Source organism: Pongo pygmaeus, chromosome 10, assembly GCF_028885625.2.
Source record: "Pongo pygmaeus isolate AG05252 chromosome 10, NHGRI_mPonPyg2-v2.0_pri, whole genome shotgun sequence".
NCBI lineage: Eukaryota > Metazoa > Chordata > Mammalia > Primates > Hominidae > Pongo > Pongo pygmaeus.
Window position 1 is genome coordinate 103028083 of NC_072383.2, and position 23182 is coordinate 103051264.

The window sequence follows — 23182 nt, forward strand, 5'->3', positions numbered from 1 at the left end:
TTCTGTTTTAACAGCGTATTTGAAGTACAGTTTTTGTTTGTCAGTCTCCTGTTTTCTCCTATATAAGGGGGCAGAAAACATGTCTCCGTACCTTAACATCTAAGAGAAGGATCTGGCATATAATAGATGCTCAATTTATACCTGTTGAACATTGACAGAGAAATTTCATCTTACTCTCGTGATATTCTTGTTCTAAAACCAAAAATTGCAGTAAAAGGCCCCCGCCCCCGACAACCATGGTTGCAGGGGTGTAGAATAGAGTAGAACTCATGAATGACATGAGACATTGGAATTCATGGATAGGCACATGCTAGCAAGCCTGAGATCCAGTGGGGCCTCTAATTCTGATATTTATAAATGGACTTTCCATATTGCCTGTGTTATTTAAGGTAACATGAACTTCTGTAACATAAGCCCCAAAATCTTGGTGAATGAACACAAGAAAAACTTATTTCCCACTGACGTGAATAGCCTAGAGTAGGTGTTGTTGATTGGGGAGCTCTCCTCCATTTGGTGGTTCAGGGACCTAGGCTCCTTCCATGGTGAGAATCTTCCATCTTTAACACAGGCTTTCAAGGCCACGGTGAAGGTCATCTACTTTTTTGGCATCTAGGTAGAGGGGATAAGGACATTGAGCTTACTGAATCAGGCCCAGAAGAGGTCCCCATCACTTCTGCTCCCATTCCACTGGCCAGAACTTGGTCTTGGGGAGGCTGACAAATCTAGTCAGCCATGTGTTCATTTTCTGTTTAGTAAGACCTCATACAACACTGTTTATGCAGGAGATATGCCAAAACATTTTTTTTTTAATACCTCTATCTGGTTTTCTACTGCTAAACCGATCTTAACCAAACCCTACTTCCGTTTCATGCAATATTGGCTCTAGACTACAGCCATGTGACTAAAAGGGGGCCCTTGAACCAGAAATGGGGGAAGGGTTGGAGACTGTGAGCTGCTGTTTGCAATTTATGCATGATGAAGATAAGAGTGTTACTTCGTACTGTTCTTAGAACCCAGTTCATTTTTAGACTGAATGTTTATATGGCTGAGAGCTGCAGGAAACACCGTGCGCACCTTGCTTGGTTTAAAGCCTTTGAGATCTATGGTGGCTGAATGTGCTTCCAGGAGCAGAATTTAATCTGCAGGGAGTGGGTGACTATTAAATTCAGTGACTGCAGCAAAACTTTGCTCCCCGCTCCTCTTTGTGGAAACACTGTTTGTACAGCATGTCTTCCATAATCAATACAAGGGAGACATTAATGAAGAGAATGTCTTGTTTGGCAGACAAAGCCTTCCCTTCGTTGGGATTGAAATGCTCAGTTAATTTCCTGGGAGTGTATTTATGAGAAGTTGGTTAGTGATTCTTGTAAGTGTATGTGAGTTTCTTGATTTTTTTTTTAAGAGAGGAGTCAACAACCCATTGTATTACTGTAAAATATTTGATAGCTTGTAATTTGAGGAATGTACTCATGAGAGCCTAGTCTTATAGATTTGGGATATTTATACATACTTTGAAATGAGTAGGTTGGAGGGGGAACTTTAAGTATGTATATTTTACTTAAAAAAAAAGCCCAAAACCTTTTGTTTGAAATTACCATAAATCAAAGCATTATGGGAGATAAATTTTCTAGACTTTGTATGTGGAATTTCATTGAGAAAGATAAGGTGGACAAAATGCTGGAGAAGTTTGGGACAACCCCTGGGTTGAATCAGTCTCCACTTTCAGGGAGTTTATAGCCTAAGTTCCCTTCCCTTTTTCAAAAGGAATTTTCATCTGCCTTGTTTAATAATAGAATCTCTTCTTCCTCCTCCCAGCCTTGTCCTCACCTCCCTTCAGGCAAGCAGGGACTTCCTCCTTTGCATTGCTCAGGAAATTATGTTTCCCACTTGCGAGGCTGGCCAGCAAAACTTCTTTGGAAGTTGGAGAAGAGGATGCCAGTTTCTGCCTTTCTGCTTTCTGCTCATAGAAGGCTTGTGTGGTATGTTATCATCCAGTCTTGCTGGTTTTCTTCTGGGTCTTCTTGCTTGCCTGAGTTTGAATCTGCATTATGTTACAGCAAATGCAGTTGACAGTCAGTGGTGTAGTTGGAGCATGCATGGCCCATTTCATGGCTTTTTTAGTATGCTGAATGTTATGCCACCTCGTCTCGGTCATGAAATGGTTTAAACAAAATGATGCTTTGGAACTGAAATGTTCTGGTTGGTGAGTTTTCTGGTCAATGGAAGGGAATGACCTTGGGCAGAGTCTGTGACCACAAGTGAATTATCTATCCTTGCAGAGCCTCAATTTCTTCACTTGGAGACTAGGCACACTATCACTTTCCTTATGAGGGCTGCTGAGAGAATGTAGCTGAGGTTCCTTGGCTACTTAGCAAATGCAAGACTCAGTAATGGTAACCACAGTCATCTCTGGGTATCCATGGGGGATTGGTTCCAGGTCCCCTCTCAAATACCAAAATCCAAGGAAGCTCAAGTCTGTGCTATGAAATGGTATAGTATTTGCATATAACCTACACACATCCTCCCATATACTTTAAATCATCTCTAGATCACTTATAATATTAATAACTAATACAGTGTAAATGCCATGTGAGTAGTTGTTCCACTGTATTGTTTTTTTATTTGTACTTTTAAAATTGTTGTATTTTTCCCCCTACATATTTTCAATCTGTGCTTGATTTAATCTGTAGATGCAGAACCTAAAGTTATAGAGGACTGACTGTATTGTTAATAATTATTAAGATATACAAAATCACTGTTAGTGAGAGATTTAAAAATGTCCAGGTAGAAAGAAAATGAAATAGACTATCAGAAGCAGTGATTTTCTGGTATGATTTTAATTTGTAGTGATCTACAGGATCCTTTGTGGAGGCAAATGCATTCTAGTTAGTAGTATCTGTGATATTATTAGGGCTCCTGTTTTATAGATTCAGTTCCAGAAATATTTATTATCAAGTGCCTGTGTTATGTCAGGTGCTGTGCTAGGAACTGTTCAGTTAAATAGATAGTACAGTTAAGAAAATAAGTCAGCATGTTCTCCCTCCCAGGCCTTAGAGTTGGGGTGATTCTGTGTCCCACTTTTCCCTGGACAATCCTGTTTACTGCTCTTATCCTAGCATAATTATTCACAGTGCCCCCTTTTATTTCAAGTGTCCTGGTTTTGGAAACTAATTATAGGGTCATCAATATAGGCTATTATTGAGGCAGAGGGAGTTTCTCCAGAAAAGGACTATGGAAGTTGTCTAAACAAGAAGGAGCATGATGAAAAGTATTTTCTAGGGAGTTGAATTGAGGCTAGATGGTTAGTTGTAGGACCAGCAAAGTGGTGGGAGAGGGGAAAGCATTTTGGAGATAGAGTAAACCAAACACTACCAGTGTGATGGACAGAACCCAACTGGAGGTGCCATCTTGAATTCCAGAGTGTGAAGAGCAGCCTCAGGTGCGCAGCCTTTTTAGGTTTCACCATCAGCGTGTCTCAGATGTTTTCTTGGAGACTCCATTAGGCTTTAACAATTGCCTTAAAAATTCCCCAGCAAAAGCATTTTGGGAATAGGGAGCAACTCCAGGTTGCACATGAGATGCTTAGCTAGGTCATTGGTTTGTATGGCCATTTCCCTCCTGAGTCTAGGTATGCAGGTCTTGAGGGGTGGAGCTCAAGGCTACTTTTGCATTTCTGCCAGTGCTTCCAAATGTCGTGACTGGGGGTGGGGGTGGGGGTGGGCGGGGTGGAGGGAGGGAGAGGTGGGCCAGAGTAGTACCCTTCCTTGACTTAGTGTTTGAAATTTGAAACACAGAAACTTAGTGTTTCTGTGCCATGTCTCACATACACAGAGAGAATATTGGTTGCAATAACTTCAGAGACAGTTAAAAGGTGATATTTTATATATTCAGAGATTATTGTTAAATTCATTAGCAAGAGGAATGCAGTTCAGACTTCTCAGATTTGGGAGGTAAATCTCCCCCACCCCCAGTGTTTGCATTTGGTTTGAGTGTCTTAATTACCATTCCAGAACGTTTGTGAAATTAAGGTGGAAAAAAGAATTCTGGCTTAGGTACTAACATATAACCCTTGTGTGTTTATTATGAAGCCTTCACCTTTAAGATTCTTGTTTGCAATCCTGGGCAACACAACCAATTTTCTGTGTCATTAACTTTTTCCTGTAACACCAAAGGGCAGGAGGATGCTGGTCTCCACCTTTTGTTTCTCCAAGGCAAGTTGAACGACCATCTGTGCCATAAGATGGATGAGGCCCAGTGATCTTCCTGTTGATTTGGTATTTGTGTCTTCACACAAGAATCTTTGCTGATTCCAATGCTCGATTCACTGGAATACTCTCTGCTGTTCTCTGAATTGATGATGGATTAGTTGAGGTCTTTGTATTCATTATTGGCAAGGTTTCGAGACAGTCCCTTGAGTGCAGGAAGAATCTGGCAGTGGCGTCAGAAGGCCAAGGCTCGGCAACCTTGGATAAGTCACTGTCTGAGTCTGTTTGTGTTGCTATAAAGGAATACCTGAAGCTGAGTCATTTTTAAAGAAGAGAGGGTTAGAGCTGGACGAGTGCTGTGGGCTTAGCAGGGGCTGCAGGGGCAGTGGGAGTGCAGACTTAAAAAATGCAGACCCCTGGGGCACTACTCATTTCTCTAGCTCTGGTCTACTGTGGTACCAGGGGTCTAATCAGGCCTGTGTCTGCCTCCTTCTTGAATAGCCCAGAGAATTCATCTAAACAGCCTTCCTACAGCAGCTCCCTACTCCAGGTGGCCACATGGGAGTTCCAGACCAGTGTTGTCTCCTGGGACATTGACACAGCAGCCAAGTTTATTGGTGTTTGGGCAGCCACAGTTGGTGTGGGTGGTTCAGGGGCTGGCATTGGAACGGTGTTTGGCAGCCTGATCATTGGCTGTGCCAGAAACCTGTCTCTCAAGCAGCAGCTCTTCTTCTATGCCATTCTGGGCTTTGCCCTGTCTGAGGTCATGGGGCTCTTCTGTCTGATGGTTGCCTTCCTCATCCTCTTCACCACGTGAGACTCTGTGGGGGTCATCTGCCTGTCCCTGCTGCTACGACTCCATACCATTACTGGTGCTGGGATGTGCTAAGCTTTACAACATTTCTCTAAAAAAAAGAAAAAAGAAATAGAGGTTTACTTGGCTCACGGTTCTGCAGGCTGTACACGAAGCATGACGTCAGTGTCTGCTCTTGGTGAGGGCTTCAGGAAGCTTCCACTCAGGATTGAAGGCAAAGAAAAACTGGCTTATCACATGGTGAGGGAGGGAGCAAGAGAGAGAGGGGAGAGAGGTGCCAGGCTCTTCTTAACAATCAGCTAATTGTTAAGCTGATTGTGGGAACTAATAGAGCGACAACTCACTCATTACCCCAGGGTGGCAAGATCTGCCTCCATGACACACTAGGCCCCATGTCCAACATTGGTGATCACACTTTAACATGAGATTTGGAGGGGACAAATATCTGAACTCTATCAATGAGTCACTTTGTGCCTCAAGTTTCCTCAGCAGTAAACTGGGGTAAAGAAGGATATGAAGAACCAACCTGTTAGGGTCGTTCTGAGGATGAATGAGATGGCCATTGTGAAAGAACTCTGGGTTGTTTTAATGTGGTGTCGTATTATTGAATGAACCATCTAAATTCATGACTGAATCTAGCCCATCTCCTGCTTTTGTATAGCCTGAGAGCTAAGAATTGTTTTTACATTTTAAAATGGTTGGGAAAAAAAATTCAAAAGAAGAACAGTATTTCTTGACACATGAAAAGTCTATGAAATTCAGATTTCAATGTCCTTAAATAAAGTTTCGCTGGAACTCAGCCATGCTCCCTTGTTGGCATACTTTCTGTGCCACTTTTGTGCGATAATGGCAGAGTTGAATAGTTGCTCCAGAGACTGAATGGGCCTGCGAAGCTGAAGGCACTTATCTGGCCCTTTACAGGAAAAAATGTGCCAGCCCCTGATGTAGAACAGTGGTTATTGTAGTGGTTATTGTTCATCTTGTAGCAAGATGAACCGGGTTCTACACAGAGATCTTTCCCTCCGATGGTGTTAAAGCTTGGGGAAAGCTAAGGCTCTCAAATTTCTGAGGAAGAAATCAAAGCTAGTTTGTTTTTTCATTCACTCATTCATTCATTCATTCATTCATTCATCGTTTCACCAAATATTCGTTGAGTTCCTGCTGTGTGCCAGACACTGTTAGGGGTGGTGAGGAAAATGCAGTGACACAGGAGAAAATGCCTGCCCTCCTGCAGCTTACAGTCTAGTGGGAGGAGTAAGATAATACACAAATAAAATTCCTGACCCGCCTGAGGGTGATGGATGATATGGAAGGGCAGGGGGAGAGAGTGGGGACTGTTAGGAAAGGCCATACTGAGAAGGCCATAGGTGATGTGAAGGAGGTGGGGTGTGAGCCCTGAACCTACATGATGGGGCTGGGGCAGTGGGGAGTCTGCTTAGGCAGAGGGCAAAGCAAGTTCAAAAGCCTTGGGGTGCAAGCATTGGAGATGGTCAAAGGAGAGCAATGTGCACAGAGCATTTTTGTGTGTATTTTAATTTCAGCATTGGCAGAGCTGTGGTAATCTGATATGTGATCCTGTTTTTAAAAAATTATTTTATCTTCAGAACAATAGGAAACACAAAGGGAGACCATGTAGCGCAGTGGTTAAGAGAAGGGGTTCCAGGCAGATAAGAGTTGAAGCTCAACCTTGGCAATATTGACATTTAGGGCTGAACAAAATCTTTGTTGCTGGAAGCTGTCCTGTGCAATGGAGGCAGTTTAGTAGCATTCCTGGCCTTTACTCACTAGATACTTGTTGTGATAACCAAAAATGTCTCCAAACAGTGTCATATGTCCCCTAGGGGCAAAATTTGGGCAAATGTTAGTTGAGAGAGCAGAGACCCTGACTCTTTTTCTCTCCTGTTCACCTTTTCTTCAGCAGAGAGCACGGTGTCTGTTCATATCCTGGTGAGAAGTATACGATTTGATTGGCTCAGATCCTTGTGTTAAAATACAAGCTACTAAAATGGTCATCTTTGCAATTTTTTCATTGCATTTTTTTCTCTTGCTAGTCATCATCGCTTATGTGAAGCAATGAGGTGGACATCATTTCTTCCATCCACTTTTAGGCATGGTTGGAAGTGGAGGGCTTAAGGCTTACGAAACATGCCTGAGCCCCCTGAGTCCATGCTTTTGGCCCATCTGAACTCCAGGAGGGGAGACATACAGATAAAAGAGTGAAGTGCTTTTATACTGTTCCTCTGAGGCTCCCTGGTAACATGCCATCTGTTGAAAATTGGCCTCTTTGCCTGGGGGAGCCCCTAGGATGGGTTGATACCTAAGTCACCTCTGGCCGTGCTGAATTAAAGGCATGCCTTGCTGTAAAGAGGAACGGAAGCTCAGGGCACCAAGCAGAAGGGGCACATTAGGAGAGCCTAGCAGAAATGTCTTTTTGAATTTGTGTTCCCTGTTGGGCTCATTTGGATTGATTTCCTCCACTCTACCTTCTATCCTGTGCCTAAGTTGATCATGGAGCAAAATGTTCCTGTTTGTTCTTCCTTCTAGAGTTATGAATGGTAAAAAGGCAATAACTGATATTTACTGAGCACTTCTTATGTGCTCTAAGCTCTCTTCATGCATTCTCTTTCCCCCCTTCCAAATCCTCTCCATCATGGCTGTTATTGCCACTTAAAGATGAAGGAAGAGCCTTGAGAGGTTTAGTAACATTGCTAGGCTGAGTGGTTAAGTAACTGGGGGAAGCTGGAATTTGATCTCTGCAGCCTTTTTTGTCTGCAAAATCTTGGATGCACCATAAGAGAAGTCCAAGAATTGTCCAGTGAAATTAAAACTGCACCCCAAAGCTCAGCGCCTGGGGGGATTCCTGGGCTCCATCCTCAGAGCCTTTTATTGCACCCGTGCTTGGATGAGTCTCTTGAAGCTGACTTAATCCCGGTCTGTCTACACAAGGGAGCAGCAAGCTATTGACAGCCTCATTTTATGGTCATCAGTGCCCTCTTCCTTCTGAAGCTTGTCAATTTTAATGTCTGGAGAACCAGGGGGTGGTGTAGGGGCTTCCAGACCCCTGTTTGCAATCACCACTTGTAGACCAGAGCTTCTCACACTTAGATGCATGTGGAATTCCCTGGGGTTGGAGTTAAGTTGCAGGTTGTGATTCCATAGGCCTGGCCTGGGGTCTGATCCTGCATTTGTAACCAGCTCCCGGGTGATGATGCGGAGGTGGCTGTCCTCTGGCCACACTGAAGTCCCTAGTTCTAGATGCCATCGCCCTCACCCTACTTCAGAGGCTGTACCAAATTCTTAGAAGAGAAATTTTGCCTCAAAAGAGACCTGGGAACCTGGCCCCAGGAAGAGTTTCATCTCTGCGGGGAGTGTGGAATTGGAGTGATAGAGGTAAATGACAAGGATGTGGTGTTCCTTAAGCTGACTCCTGATGAGCTTGGCGAAATGAAGCCAGACATTTTATAATTGGTCCCTTTTCTTTGTGTAGTGTCTAACACTTTTTGAATACCTACTGCGTGTCAGTGCCTTTTCCCACTGAGGATCGTACTGGATAACTTTGGATCTAAGGTCACTTTGGCAGTGAGAATTTCCCGCCTCTGAGTCAAGACTACCTTTGAGTCCAGAAATGGTGGCTCACGCCTGTAATCCCAGTACTTTAGGAAGCTGAGGTGGGAGCTTGGCCCAGGAGCTCAAGACCAGCCTGGGCAACATAGTGAGACCCTTACTTGACAAAAAAATAAAATTAGGCGCAGTGGCATGTGCCTGTAGTCCCTGCTACATGGGAGGCTGAGGCGGGAGGATTGCTTGAGCCCAGGAGTTCAAGACTGCGGTGAGCCGTGATTGTGCCACTGCACTTCAGCCTGGGTGAGAGAGCGAGACAAGAGACCTGTCTCAAAAAAATAAAAATAAAAATAAAGACCACCTTTGAGTCAGCAAGCATGACAGGAGCGCGTGAGTAGGAGGGAAGATTCGGATGATACACATGTTATCGTGCTGTATTTCCTTCACTAATTATATGGGCTCAGTAAGGGATATTCAGAGGTTGTCAGTTGCCTTTGTGCCAGATTCAGTTGGACTCTGATAAAGACCTAGGCAAATGTAATGTCTGTGCACCGTGTTCTGGGAAGCGCTTTGAAGGACCCCGGGCAGATTCACTGGCATAGTTAATACACCCCGGACTTTCCCTCGCCCTGCGTGTGGTGGCTTATGAGAAGAAAACGAAGACTAGAAAATCATTTGTGTGTCACTTTGCAGGAAAAACACTTCAGGTAATGAGACAGGATTTGAGTGGGAAGGTGATTATAACCAACCCTTCATTCATTTTCTACAAAATAGTCAACATGCAGTCTCCCAAGCTGCATAATGAATAATAGCATCCTTTAGCTGGGGATGTTGGGAGGATTTATTTTTTATCTGTGATCCAATATTAATTTGCCTTAAACAAAAGAAGCAATTTACTGTGTAATTCTGAGGTTTATGGTGTTTCTACTAAGTCCTTTCATCTTTGAAAGATGATGTTATGCATTTTAATAGAAACTATTGTTTTCTTAAAATCTTTTCTTTTTTTTCTCTCTCTTTTTTTTTTTAACTCTTTCTTCTCTTCAATCAGATTGTAGAGTTGGAGCAAATGTCATGATGAGCTTTGAGGCCCAGGCCTGGACTCTTGAGGTGTGTGTGTGTGTTTGTGTGTGTGTGTGTGTGTGTGTGTGTGCGCGCGCGCGTGTGTGTTTCTTTCTCCATAATAGTCCCAACCCTAAACAGGGGTATGGCACAATACTTCTTATGAACAAAAGTGCTATTTGTCTACAAGGGGACTTGAGCCTGCACTAATTGTATTTGATTAGGATTTTTGTGCTGTCTGTATGACGTTTAACCACACTGTCAATTACAGACTTCCTTTAAGGAATTTCCAGGAAACCCCCTTACCATAAGAGTTTAAATTAATGTTCTGCTAGTTTAATGACAGCAGTTGGTAAAGGAAGCACCTTTCAGACCATTAGCTAAAGCCAACTTCCTTTAAACTTAAAGGAGGGTACAACATGATAGAGATCTGCCCCAGTGTGTCATCATAAATGCCTCGAGGCAGCCACAGGATGGGTTTTGACCTCAGTGGGGATAGGTTTGGTTAGAGGGTTGGGTAGAACCCCCTAACCTGTAGAAGAAGCTAGAAAAGTGAGATGAACGCCTTTCTCTTAAGGCTGTCACTTGTCCAATTCCAACTCCCTCTTTAGTAACCACCTCCCTGCCTCCCAGTGAAGTGACCCCAGGGAGCCCATTATTATGGCCCTGCTTGATGGATAATTACTGGTTGAGGCTTGATTTGACACCAGCATTTTGCATGATAGCCTGTTAGATTTGCTTGGCTCAGATTGATATTTTCATTCCTCTAAGGCTGCAGCATGGAAACATGGTTGAGTGGGGTTTGCCAAGATGGGATGATTTCCTGTGCTGTGGCAGGACCAGGACAGCTGTTCTGAGAACTGTTTCGGCAAAGCCTTCACAGTTGGTTTTGTTGAAGGCTTTTCTGCAGGTGCAGGGTTGGTTCCTAAAGGACAGTAGTCTGGTTTTCCTAGGAAACTACTTATGGAGAGTGCATGTGTTTAATTTAGGAGGCACAGCTGTGCAAGGGACTGGGACTCCATCAGGGAACGGGGTGCAGGAACTCCATGTTCCTTATGTCTCAGCTTCATTCCTAGCTGCTGGCGTCGGAACAGATCAAAGTTGTCTGTTGTCTTTCTGCACACCCATGCTACAGACAGTAAGGGATGAGGTAGCAAAACCAGTTCACTGCTTATCAGCTGGGAGGCTTCAGGAGAGTCTCTGAACTACTGAGCATTAGTTTCTTTATCTGTCCAATGGGCCCAATGGCACCTCTCAGGATCTTACATGCCACATAAGCTAATGGAGAAGTAAATGCTTTATAAGCCTAAAGGAATGGACGTGGGTGCATTCAGTGAGAGGCAGTAGGACTAATGGTTAGTGATTAGTTTGCTAAGTAGGAGCAGCAGTTGTTAGTGTAAGAAGGGCGGGTTAGTACATGGGTGGTGGTCAGGAGGAGCACCATTGCTGTTGCTACTTAGCCACTTGTGTAACCTTTTTTTTTTTAAAAAAAAAAAAACAAAGCAAAACAAAAAAAACCAAACCTCTCAGTCTGCTATAGGATAGATTGTTCCAGCATCTGAAATTCCAAAGCACTTGTTGAAGGGGATTCTTAGGATGGCGTAATTTTGTTCACTCATAGGATCTTCTTCCTGGGGCATGATCCTAGCCATGTTCAGGATAAGCCCTGAGCATCAAGCTGGTGCAGTGAAGTGTTCTGTGGCTGGAACTAAATCTGTCCCAGGCTCACAGCATGGGAGGGGGGATGGCAGGGGTTTTTGAATTCTCTTGAGGGCACTTGGCCTTTGCTTGTATCTGCTAAGGAAGTCAGACAGTCTGCAGCCAGTGGCGTGTGCAGCCACCCCTTCTGTTCTCTGGCCCTGGAGGCTTGTGGTCCATTTGTTTTAAAGGCGACTGCCTGATATTCCTTTGGAATATGTGAGTCCAGTGGGAAAGAATAGAACATATTCTGAATCTTAATGGTGGATTTAAAAAATCTATTTAGGGAATCTGAGCACTTAATTAGACATGTCTTTTTTTCCCCAGCTGCCCTAATTAAATAGTAATCATAATAAGGATAAGGATAACAGTTGATCTCAGTGTCCTGTCTCCCAGTGAAGTTGCTCAATACATATTTGTAGATGAATGACTTGGAGATCCAAAGGAAGGTTCGGAGATTTGCCATTGTATTCAAGTCTACGCTGGTGGGACCTTTAAGGCGAACATTCTTCTTCTCCGGGTCTGCATCTTTTCCCTTCCCATGTAACTATTTTCTCCTTATCTGCATGCTTTTCTTTAATGCATTTCCGCAACATGTGAACCTGGGTGAATATGATTACATGCAGGTTGGTTTTTCTCCCTTCTTTGTGGTCCACATTTTGGGATTAAATCCCCCTGCAGACTTTGTCTGGTCAGCCTGGTTGTGACTGTGGATCTTGGTTTCGTATACTGTCAGAGATGGCAAGGAATTCAAAGATGATGTGGTTTTACCTCTTTATTTTATAAACTCGAGCCCAAAGTGAAATGACTTGCCCAAGAATACACTGAGTGAGTGAGGTGGTCATAGAGAGCTAGCTCTCCTGACGCTTAGCTCAGACCTAATTCCAGGAAGGTGACTGCATCTAGCTTCTGCCCCAACATATCCTGGGAAGAAATGGTATCCTGCTAAGGGAATGAGGGCTGGATGGAGGTGTCCTGTGTAAGGGTGTCAAAGTACTTCACTCTGTCCTCTGGGGATCCCACAGTGATTCTTTGATTCTATGCCCACTTAGGGAAAGTTGATTTGAGTCTACTCCACTGTTTGATTGAAATGGGCCTCTTCTGTCCCCAGCCTGGTGAGTCGTATCTTGTTTTACTGCCAGTGGGCATTTTCTGCCTTTATCCCTGCTCATGGCTGCTGAATGGGTCACCTAGGCTGGGGCAGGCTGAACTACAGGCTAATGAAATTGTTTGGCCTAGTTCCTGCTTGGTGGTGAAATCTCAGTTAGGATCTTATCGCCCTCTCCGTGCCCGGAAAATTCGACTCTTCTGGAGCTTATAAAATTGGGATGTCTGTTTCCACTAGCATTTCTTTCCCAGTTATATTAATCAATAATGTGGAATTAAATCAAGAAATTCTTTATGCCGGCACCAGCTTCTCCAATACATTTATCTCTGTATTCTAGTATTTGCTTTGGCTCTTTTTCTCAGAAGGGGATTTTTCCACACAATTTAGGAGCACAGAGCAAACCTCCTGGGAAAGCATAGAAATTTACACATCTTTAGCTGCATAAACTTGGGAATATCAGTATATCTCACTGAGCCATGTTATTTTTAATCTGTAAAATGGGCATCAGTGTGCCACCACGCTGTAAGGATTACATGAGATTGTATGGTGTGTAGGATATACCTCACTTCGTGTTTGGCACTTAGTGGGTCTTCAAGTGGAGGTCCGAGCTTTCAAGACAGCCTTTTGCCTGATGTAGATGTATTTATGTGTATTGGTATAGGGTTCTCAGGCAGGCTGATCATCAGAATTACCTGGTGTACTTTGAAATAATCCCAGCATGAGCATCAGATACCAGGGTTCCCCTAGACCACTCACTCATCCGAATCTCTGGAGGTGGGCCCTATGTTCCATCATTTTATTTTATTTTTCTATTTTTTTCAATATTTTTGTAGACGTGGTGGGCGGGGGGGTGGTCTCGCTATGTTGCTTGGGCTGGTCTTGAACTCCTGGCCTCAGGCAATCCTCCTGCCTCAGCCTCCCAAAGTGCTGGGATTACAGGTGTGAACCACTGCACCTGGTCCTATTGCATCATTCTGAAAGGCTCCCCCTGTGCTATTTTGAATCCTCGGCCACATTTGGGGACCTCTGTAGGATGGGTTTTATTTTTTCTCATCGTCCTTGATAAAGGCAAAATGGTGGTGTGGTATAGAGACTTGAGGATTTCAATCTGATCATTTTTTCATGCTTGATTTGGGCTCTGTTCACAGCAAGTTTGTTGGGATAGATGGGGTAGGAAAGGCGGACAATTACAAAACAGTAGTCTAATAAGAGAAGCTGTGATGCTTGACTAATTAGAAATGGAGAATTTGCTTCTTAAAAAGGCACTCTTCATAGTACTAAAGACAACCAGATTATATCTGTTCAGGCCACCATAGGGTTTGCCTTCAGATGCAGAAACTTATCTCTGAGATGGCTTTAAGATGGAGTGGTGAGAGTCCACATTGAGTTTCTTATCTGTTTCCAGATGTGTGGGTGGGGTTTCTTGTCTCTGTCTCTGTCCCTCCTCCTCTGGCTGGCTTAATACTGGGAATTCTTATCGCTTCCTGGAGGACCCACATGCTTTGGAGTGAGGGAAGCCAACTTGAATTCTGGCTCCAATCCTTAAATCCCATCTGGAAGTGTCATATAGGTGGGATCTGTTCCCAGCTTGGAATCTACCTGGGTATAACCTGGCACTCAACGTGCGGCCTCAAATGTTTTTGTTGAGCAAAGAGAAATATATCAGAGAAAGGTGAAAAAAAACCCAAATCAGGAAACCTGTCCATTTCCACTTCCTGGTTTTCTGACCTTCAGCAAGTCATTGAACCTTAGAGAGTAAGCCTCGGTTCCCTTATTTGTGAAATGGAGTGTTCACATTCCTTTCCTTAGCTTTCTCAAGTGAAATAATATTTTATGTAAAAATGCTTTTGTAAAACCGCAGAGCAGTCTCACCCTTACTGTAAAAGGAATATTTTGTTGCTTGTTAGAACACTGGCATTTACTCAGCATTTTTGCTGGTTGTTTACCTGTTATCTCTCTCTGTGTTAAACATGGAAAATTATTTGTTTATAAGTTTTCTTTCTGCTTTTTAGTCTTCTGGGAACCCTGCAGTGCCTAGACACTTTGAAGAAGGGTTTTCTGGAATTTCACATGGGTTTCACCTCACCCTATCCACATAGTTTGTCTTTAGAAGTCCCTATCCCCCTGTGTTTTCTGGGGTGAAAGACAGAAGCTCTGATCGGCAACCTCAAAGCTGCAGTGTTCAGGAAAGCCAGATATTTTTGTTTTCTTTCTTTTTTTTTGCCTCTCAATTGGAGTCATATAGTGCTGCAGCAAGACTTGTTTTCTGGATTAATTACTGACCCAAAGTATTTTTCTTGCGAATAAATGTTGCTTCCCACCATAGTGACTCGAGAATAGGAAGGACACATGGAGAGGATTATAAATAGGTTTTGGTGCCAACAGATAGGGCAGCCTTCCAGAAAAATTATTTGCATTCACCATGTATTTGTTAAATGGGCAATTATGGAGTGTACAGTTGCTAGTGTTTGTTTGCCTGTCCTTGGGAAGGCGATAGTTCAGTAGTGGCCTGCATTTGACCCTTAGTCAGAGAGCTAGTGGGCTTTGCAGCTCGTTCATTCATTTATCCTAATCTAGGATGGACTGTTTAAAAATATATATCCAGCCAGAAAACAGATATAGACACGTATAGGGAATGAGTTCTTGACAGAGAATTTCAGTATTTAACCATTGGTATAAGCATCCTTCCATCCATCCATTCATCTACTTATCCACCTTACCATCCATTTTCCATCCCTCCTTCCATTCATCCATCCACTCACCTACCCTTCTAGCCATCCACTCATCCGTCCGTCCGTCCGTCCATCTGTCCATCCATTCATCCACCCATCCATCCATCCATCCATCCATCCATCCATCCATCCATCCATCCATCCATCCATTCATCCATGCTCCATTTTGGCAAATGGTTATCAAGCACCTACTAGGTGCCAATTCTGTCCTGGGTTTTGGGGATGAAAAGTCAAATAAGACAGGATCTCTGACCTCAAGGAGCCTACAGTCTGGGATACAGGATGTTTTCCTAAATTTTAAGTCAAATTCTTCCTTGACACATACCTATTTTTATTTTGTTTTGGTTCTCATCTCTGTGAACAGAGCAAAGCATGCAACCATTGTAACACTTTCATTTGTTTTTATAAACCCAAGTTCTAGAGTTGGATTTCATGGTTTGCGTAACTCAGCATAGTGTAAGTGCTTGTATTTTTAAACAGAAAAAGAGGGAAGAAATGACAATCCAGAAAAAAGATCAAATCTTATGACTGTAATTTATTAAGGTATCCAATGGAATTCTTTCCTTTTTTCTTTCTTTTCTTTTCTTTTTTTTTTTTTAAGAGACAGTCTCAGTTACATAGGCTGGAATGCAGTATCATGATCATAGTTCACTGCAGCCTTCAACTCCTGGGTTCAAGTGATCCTAGAACTTGTGGCCTCAAGCAATCCTCCTGCCTCAGCCTCCCAAAGTGCTGGGATTACAAGCGTGAGCCACTGCTTCTAATTCTTAAGAGATATTTTTAAACCTCATAGTGTGTATTCTTCAGAATCACTTTTTGAACCATAAGTTTAAATGGCAAACACTTTCTAAATGTATTTTACTGAAAGGCCAGTTGAGAAGAAGAGGATTCCATCATCTTTTGAATTAGCATGAGGACAGGCCATTAAAATTCATGGTTAAGAGCACGGGATTTAGGTCTGACAAACCTGGGTTTGGATTTCCATTTTGCTGTTCTCTACCTGTGTGACTTGGGGCAAATTACTTAATCTCCCTGAGCCTCAGCTTTCCTTTTTATAAGATGGGAATAACAACAGTATTTACCTGAGAGAATTGATATTAGAATGAAGTGAGAGTAAAGACTTGCAAAGTACTCAACACAGGGCTGGGACGTAGTAAGTGCTATTTTGATTATTATTAAGGGCAAAGAGATTAGATAGTTAACAAAAAAAGGAAAACCAAATATTGGCCATTGGAGGGTTTCTGTGGAAATAAGATATGTGATGCCTTTTGGTATTACACAACTAACAATCTCCTGAGAAATTGTAAGGTTTCTCACATAGCCCTTATTTGCATCTTTGCTATGATGCTGATTTTTACCAAGCTGTTTTTTGCAGTTCAAGGATTGGTGGGAAATGTTTGTATGTGTTGGGTGGGGGTGGGAGAAGAAAGAGTGTCAAGCCTATAAACAATGCTTCAGATTTTCAGCTAATTTTAACACGAATTAGATTTTAGGTTTTTAGCATGTATTTTCGGCAGGCCACCCCACTTAGAAAATCCAATTCTGAAATTAATTTCAACAAATCAGAAAGGCTGATTGGTAGTTGTATCTGACTTTTTTTTTTGTTGACCAGTGAGTTGACTTTTATATAACATTTGAGGCAAAGAGTTCCGTGTTGTGGGAATTATTTTCACAAATGGATCATTTTCTTAAAAAAAAAAAAAAAAAAGAAAAAGAAAAGAAGGGAGAATTTCTCTTGGTGTTTTTGTTCCATGGAAGGTAGTTCTACATACTGTTTATAGAGGCCTTGATCCTTTTTAAACTTAAGGAGCCCAGTTGGCCTCTATCGCAATAAATTGAGCTCCGTATAGGGGCTGAGGGACATTTAATTTATGTGCCTGACTCTTTTCCCCAGTTCAGCCGGCTACTTCCTGGGATGGTGTTCTTGATTGATGGCTCTTCTGGCATGTTGTGCTGCTGGGATGTCTTTTGAAGTTTCTCCTCCGGGCCTGAGGTTTGCCCCTGTGAGGTGTTAATGGGCTTCCTGCTGGGGCTTTATTTGTGAGGGGTGCTTGTTAGAGGGGGCTTGATGGGCCAGTGGGGGCACCAGAGCGCCAGTTCTTCCACTCTGAAGAGTTGACTCTCAGGGCTTGGACTCGTGTTCTCAACCCACTGCAAGTCTTGTTTTTATTTCTGCTCCTCAGGTAGAAATGTTTAGCTTCCTGGGGTCCTGAGAACCCTGGCAGGTTTTGGGAGTGGGTGATCAAGCCCAGCCAGGGAAGGGTTGTTCTGAGAACCCACACACACAAGTGGACTCCTCCCCGCAGGGGATGGCAGGGATTTGCGGTGAATAACAAGGGGTTGAGTCTTGAGCAAGATGGCCCATACCTTGTCCTCTTTTCTCCCGGGTTGGCGAGGCCTCCATGTTCTCCTCCCTGGGTCCTCAGCGGCCTGACTGCCTCCAGCCTCCCCTCCCAAATTCCATTCTCAGCACCACACGGCACTCTTTCTAAAATGGCTCTCCTCCTGCCAGTCCTTTCATGGTATAACGGGTTGAAATGTGTCTCCCCACAAATTCCTAACCCCCAATGCCTCAGAATGTGACTGTATTCAGAGATAGATAGGGCCTTTAAAAAGGTGATTAAGGTAAAATGGGGTCATTAGGGTGGATACTAATCCAGTCTGACTGATGGCACAGAAACCAGACCTGACCTGCCAACACCTTATCTTCCAGCCTCCAGAACTGTGAGAAAATAACTTTGTTGTTTAGGCCACCCAGTCTGTGGTACTTTATTATGGCAGCCTGAGTGGATTAATACACATGGCTACCTTGACCGATGCGGTACATTTCCAACTTCATGGAGTGTCACAGGAGGTCTTTTGTCTCTGGCTGCTGTCTGCCTTTCTGACCTTGGGCAGAGCTCTCTTCTCTTGCCTGAGAAACTACAGATCCTTTATGACTCAGTTCTAGGCTACCTGCTCTGTGTGAGGGCCTCGGAGGCAATCCTTCTCTCTCTCTCCCTCCCCTCCCCACCTACGTGGATCTTCTATACACTTCTGAGAACCTTGAGGGCAGAGACAGCACCTAGCTCTGAGCCTGGTAGTTAATCAGTGTTTATTGAATTAGTTGAGACTTACACTTTATTGTTTTGTTTCCTTAGGAAGCTACCCACTACCCCCAACTTAGTGCTCTATTAGAAAAGATGATGTATTAGTCTGTTTCCACACTGCTGTAAAGAACTACCTGAGACTGTGTAATTTATGAAGAAAAGAGGTTTAATTGACTCACAGTTCCACATGGCTGGGAGAGCTCAGGAAACTTACAATCATGGCGGAAGGTGAAAGGGAAGCAAGGCACGTCTTACATGGCAGCAAGAGAGAGAGTAAGGGAGGAAGTACCACACTTTACAATCATCAGCTCTCATGAGAATTCACTCAGTATCACGAGAACAGTATGGGGGAAACCACCCCCATGATCCAGTCACCTCCCACCAGGTTCCTCCCTTGAAACACATGGGGATTACAAGTGGAGATGAGATTTGGGTGGGGACACAGAGCTAAACCATATCAGATGATAAACCTTGATTTTCCACAGGGTGTTAATAGCTTCACACAGGTATGTCCCAGATGATGATGGTTATGTCCGTGATAACTCTAGTAATTTTAGCTAGTATTTACTGAGCACGTTCTATACACCAAACAAGCATGTGCCTCACCTGACTGTCGCAACACCCTTTCAGGTAAGTGTATTTTCAAGTAAACTTGAGCCAGCTTCATCTGGGAGATGGCATAGCCCAGCTGTGAGCAAGAAGATTCAAAAGCTAAAGGCTTCTTTGCCTCCAGATCATTTCTGGCAGGCCTTGACACTCCAAAGTGATTTTTCTTCAGGTGCCCAATCACAGAGTAAATTTCAATGAAACTGGCGAGAAAATGAAACCTCCTTTAACTCACTCTTCATTTGCAAACGTAGGAAGAAATTGTTCAGTGACAACTCTGTTCAGTAGAACCATCATGAGTTCACTGGGTCCCCCTGCAGCTTGGGGACTGGGTGGCCAGTGCTGTTCTTCCACCTGCCACTCTTTAGATGTGGAAAAAGAGACCTGGAGGAGTTTTCCAAGACGTTGTCAGGTTATAAGAAGAGCTAGTGAGTGCACTAGACTGTGCTGTTTTTCCTTTGGTGTTCAGATAGAGAGAATTTAAAATTCACTTTTTGCTTTAGGTGCTATCAAGGCTTTTAGTTATTTTTCATTTTAAAACCCTGGGAAAGAAGAGGGATGACCTGGCCATTTTCGATCCAATGTACTTGACAGTATTTCCTTGTGCTGCAGTGTCCCCAGGACTGACTTTGCAATTCTTTCTGAGTTGTGCCATACCACTGAATCTACTGAGGGCAACCTTACCTTTTGGAAGGGAGGTGAGAAGAATAAAGAAAGGTAGAAATTCAATAAACACACTGCTGGGCAAGTAGGACCTCAGTCTAGTGTAGAGAGAGCTGGCTGCCATCAGGAAATAGTTGTGTCCACAGCTTTCTCATTTTACCTTAGTGCTCAGGCAGATGCTGTGGAGGAAATGAAATTTAAATAGAGAGGTGGACAAGTCTCTACCTGAGCTTCCCTGAGGCTGGGGAAGGAGATGAGGGCAAATTGAGCACCTGGAGACCAGAGTAACTAAGGAGTTGTGCCTACTTACTCTTTGCTGGAGAGATTGTTAGGTCTGGCATACATTTTTGGGGGTTATTAGATTCCTTCCTTGGTTTAGGTCAATTTGTTGTGTGACAGGGAGACATTGTATTCTAACCTCTGGAATCTGGCTGCCTTTTTCCATCCCTGGCCCTGCCACTTACTCTGAGAGCTCAGAGAAGTGGTTTGACTCTCTTGGTTCTTTTATAGGGCTGTGTGTGGATTAAATAAGATCATGCATGTAAAGTATGTAGCCCAGTACTTGTTTTATCAATTCAGCTGCTTTGACAGAGAGGCTCCAAATAATGATGACTTTAAAAAGATGTAAATTGATTTCTCTGTGATACATGGTCAGGGTAGATGGCTTAGGACTGGTTCTGCAGGTTCCACAATGATCAGAGACCCAGCCTTCTATAGCTTGTTGTTTTGCCATCTTCAATATATGCCTTCCATCTCCTGGTCCAAGGTGGCTGCTTCAGTTCCTGCCATCATTTCTGCGTTCCAGCCAGTAAGGGAAAAGGGGATAAGGAAGGCATGGCTCTTTCCCTTAACAACATGGCCGAAAAGTTACTCACAGCACTGCCTCATCTCACTGGCCAAAGCTCAATCATGTGATCACATTATTCACAAGTGAGGCGGGGAAATTGTAGTCTTTAGCTGGATGCCCAACTAAAAAGCATGAGCCTGTAATCCCAACACTTTGAGAGGCTGAGGTGGGTGGATCACTTGAAGACAGGAGTTCAAGACCAGCCTGGCCAACATAGTGAAACCTCATCTCTACTAAAAATACAAAAAATTAGCCAGGCATGGTGGCACAAGCCTGTAATCCCAGCCAATTGGGAGGCTGAGGCACAAGAATCTCTTGAACCCGGGAGGTGGAGGTTGCTGTGAGCCGAGATTGCGCCATTATACTTGAGTCTGGGAGACAGAGTGAGACTGTCTCAAAGCACTATTACTGTATAAGAAAGAGAGGTGGGATACTGGGGACTACTTGCAGTATCTATCCAAGAGTTAAATGCTCAATAAATGTTAGTTATCACTACCACCACCACCACCATCATTATAATCATCATGATCATCATCATTTCTGGTCTTAGCCAAAAATTCCTCCACATCCTCACTTCTTTTTTTTTTAAAATTATTATTATACTTTAAGTTTTAGGGTACATGTGCACAATGTGTAGGTTAGTTTCATATGTATACATGTGCCATGCTGGTGTGCTGCACCCATTAACTCATCGTTTAGTATTAGGTATATCTCCTAATGCTATCCCTCCCCCCTCCCCCACCCCACAACAGTCCCCAGAGTGTGATGTTCCCCTTCCTGTGTCCATGTGTTCTCATTGTTCAATTCCCATCTATGAGTGAGAACATGAGTTTAATTAGATTCCATTTGTCAATTTTGGCTTTTGTTGCCATTGCTTTTGGTGTTTTAGACATGAAGTCCTTGCCCAAGCCTATGTCCTGAATGGTATTGCCTAGGTTTTCTTCTAGGGTTTTTATGGTTTTAGGTCTAACATTTAAGTCTTTAATCCATCTTGAATTGATTTTTGTATAAGGTGTAAGGAAGGGGTCCAGTTTCAGCTTTCTACATATGGCTAGCCAGTTTTCCCAGCACCGTTTATTAAATAGGGAATCCTTTCCCCATTGCTTGTTTTTCTCAGGTTTGTCAAAGATCAGATAGTTGTAGATATGTGGCATTATTTCTGAGGGCTCTGTTCTGTTCCATTGGTCTATATCTCTGTTTTGGTACCAGCACCATGCTGTTTTGGTTACTGTAGCCTTGTAGTATAGTTTGAAGTCAGGTAGCGTGATGCCTCCAGCTTTGTTCTTTTGGCTTAGGATTGACTTGGCGATGCGGGCTCTTTTTTGGTTCCATATGAACTTTAAAGTAGTTTTTTCCAATTCTGTGAAGAAAGTCATTGGTAGCTTGATGGGGATGGCATTGAATCTATAAATTACCTTGGGCAGTATGGCCATTTTCACGATATTGATTCTTCCTACCCATGAGCATGGAATGTTCTTCCATTTGTTTGTATCCTCTTTTATTTCATTGAGCAGTGGTTTGTAGTTCTCCTTGAAGAGGTCCTTCACGTCCCTTGTAAGTTGGATTCCTAGGTATTTTATTCTCTTTGAAGCAATTGTGAATGGGAGTTCACTCATGATTTGGCTCTCAGTTTGTCTGTTATTGGTGTATAACACGTCCTCACTTCTTATTTGATCCCCTTATTCTCCATTTTAGCCCATGTTAGCTTGTGCTTTGTTCTGTTGCATGATTTGCCTCTCTCCGTGTCTTGAGACCTTTTTATACCCAGAGGTTGGCAATGTAACTAGAGTCCTACAATAAGGTCCTGTGTGATGGAAATGGATCTTAAAGCTGGTGAGGACATTGACAGTTTAGGGAGACTAGAGCATAAAGTCTTAGCAATCTACTTGGCAGCTTCATTGAAATACTATAGGAAAAGGAGATGGAAGGAAGAAAAAAGTCTAGCTACCTTGAAATGTAGGTTAAGCACTTGCTTCATTTTGTTGTATTCTTTCCACTCACTTTTGTGAACTTCCACTGAAGATGCCTTGAATCTCCATGGAATTCTTCTCAAAGCTTCAGCCTGGATATCCAGCCTCCTGACTCACCTTTGGGGTTTCCAAAATATGATAAGTTCAAAATCTGTGGCCTTAAGAAGGTGATGGAAGCCAAGTTTCTTTTGGTTCAGAAGCACTTTCAGTATATAAATGGATTCGTGCTGTAGACCCTGATTCATGATTTAGATGTTTCGCAGGAGCTTTTCAGGATAGAGATGGTTCATTGAAATTTCACGTGGATTTAAGGCTCATTAAGGTGTTTGGGAAGCCGGATGCCACTCTCTCAGTATAAATCCCAGTGAGGCTGATTTAGTGGAGCTGCAGCCAGCTTTCATGTTTTCCGTCAGCCACACTTACCTTCATCTCTTCCCTTGTCCTTTCTAAAATACTGTATCAGAAAGTGACATTTTTTTCTCCTAGGAGAAGAATCGCTCAAAGATGATGGCCTTCCTTCTTTCTACCATGGTATTTGTCTTTAAAGATTAAGCGACGTGGTGGGTGGGCATGGTGGCTCATGCCTGTAATCCCAACACTTTGGGAGGCTGAAGTGGGAGGGTCATCTGAGGCCAGGAGTTTGAGACCAGCCTTGGCAACATAGTGGGACCTTGTCTTTACAAAAAATGTAAAAAATTAGCCAGGTGTTGTGGTCCATGCCGGTACTCCCAGGTACTTGAGAGGCAAGAGGATCGCTTGAGCCCAGGAGTTTGAGGCTGCAGTGAGCTATGATTGTGGCAACAGAGGGAGATCCTGTGTCCAAAAAAAAA

At 43.3% G+C, this 23182-nt stretch overlaps 2 protein-coding genes across 3 annotated transcripts in view; both read left to right on the forward strand.

Moving 5' to 3' along the window:
- CHST11 (carbohydrate sulfotransferase 11) overlaps window positions 1–23182 on the forward strand; it is a 306072-nt gene that overhangs the window by 52523 nt on the left and 230367 nt on the right. The window lies entirely within an intron of this gene.
- Window positions 2596–8761, forward strand: LOC129010627 (ATP synthase F(0) complex subunit C1, mitochondrial-like). Its single transcript, XM_054445124.2, has one exon. The coding sequence runs from the start codon at window positions 4612–4614 to the stop codon at window positions 5020–5022; it is 411 nt and encodes a 136-aa protein (XP_054301099.1). The 5' UTR covers window positions 2596–4611; the 3' UTR covers window positions 5023–8761.

Coding starts and splice junctions, on each gene's coding strand:
- LOC129010627 (XM_054445124.2), top strand. CDS start 4,612: ATGCAGACCCCTGGGGCACTACTCATTTCTCTAGCTCTGGTCTACTGT.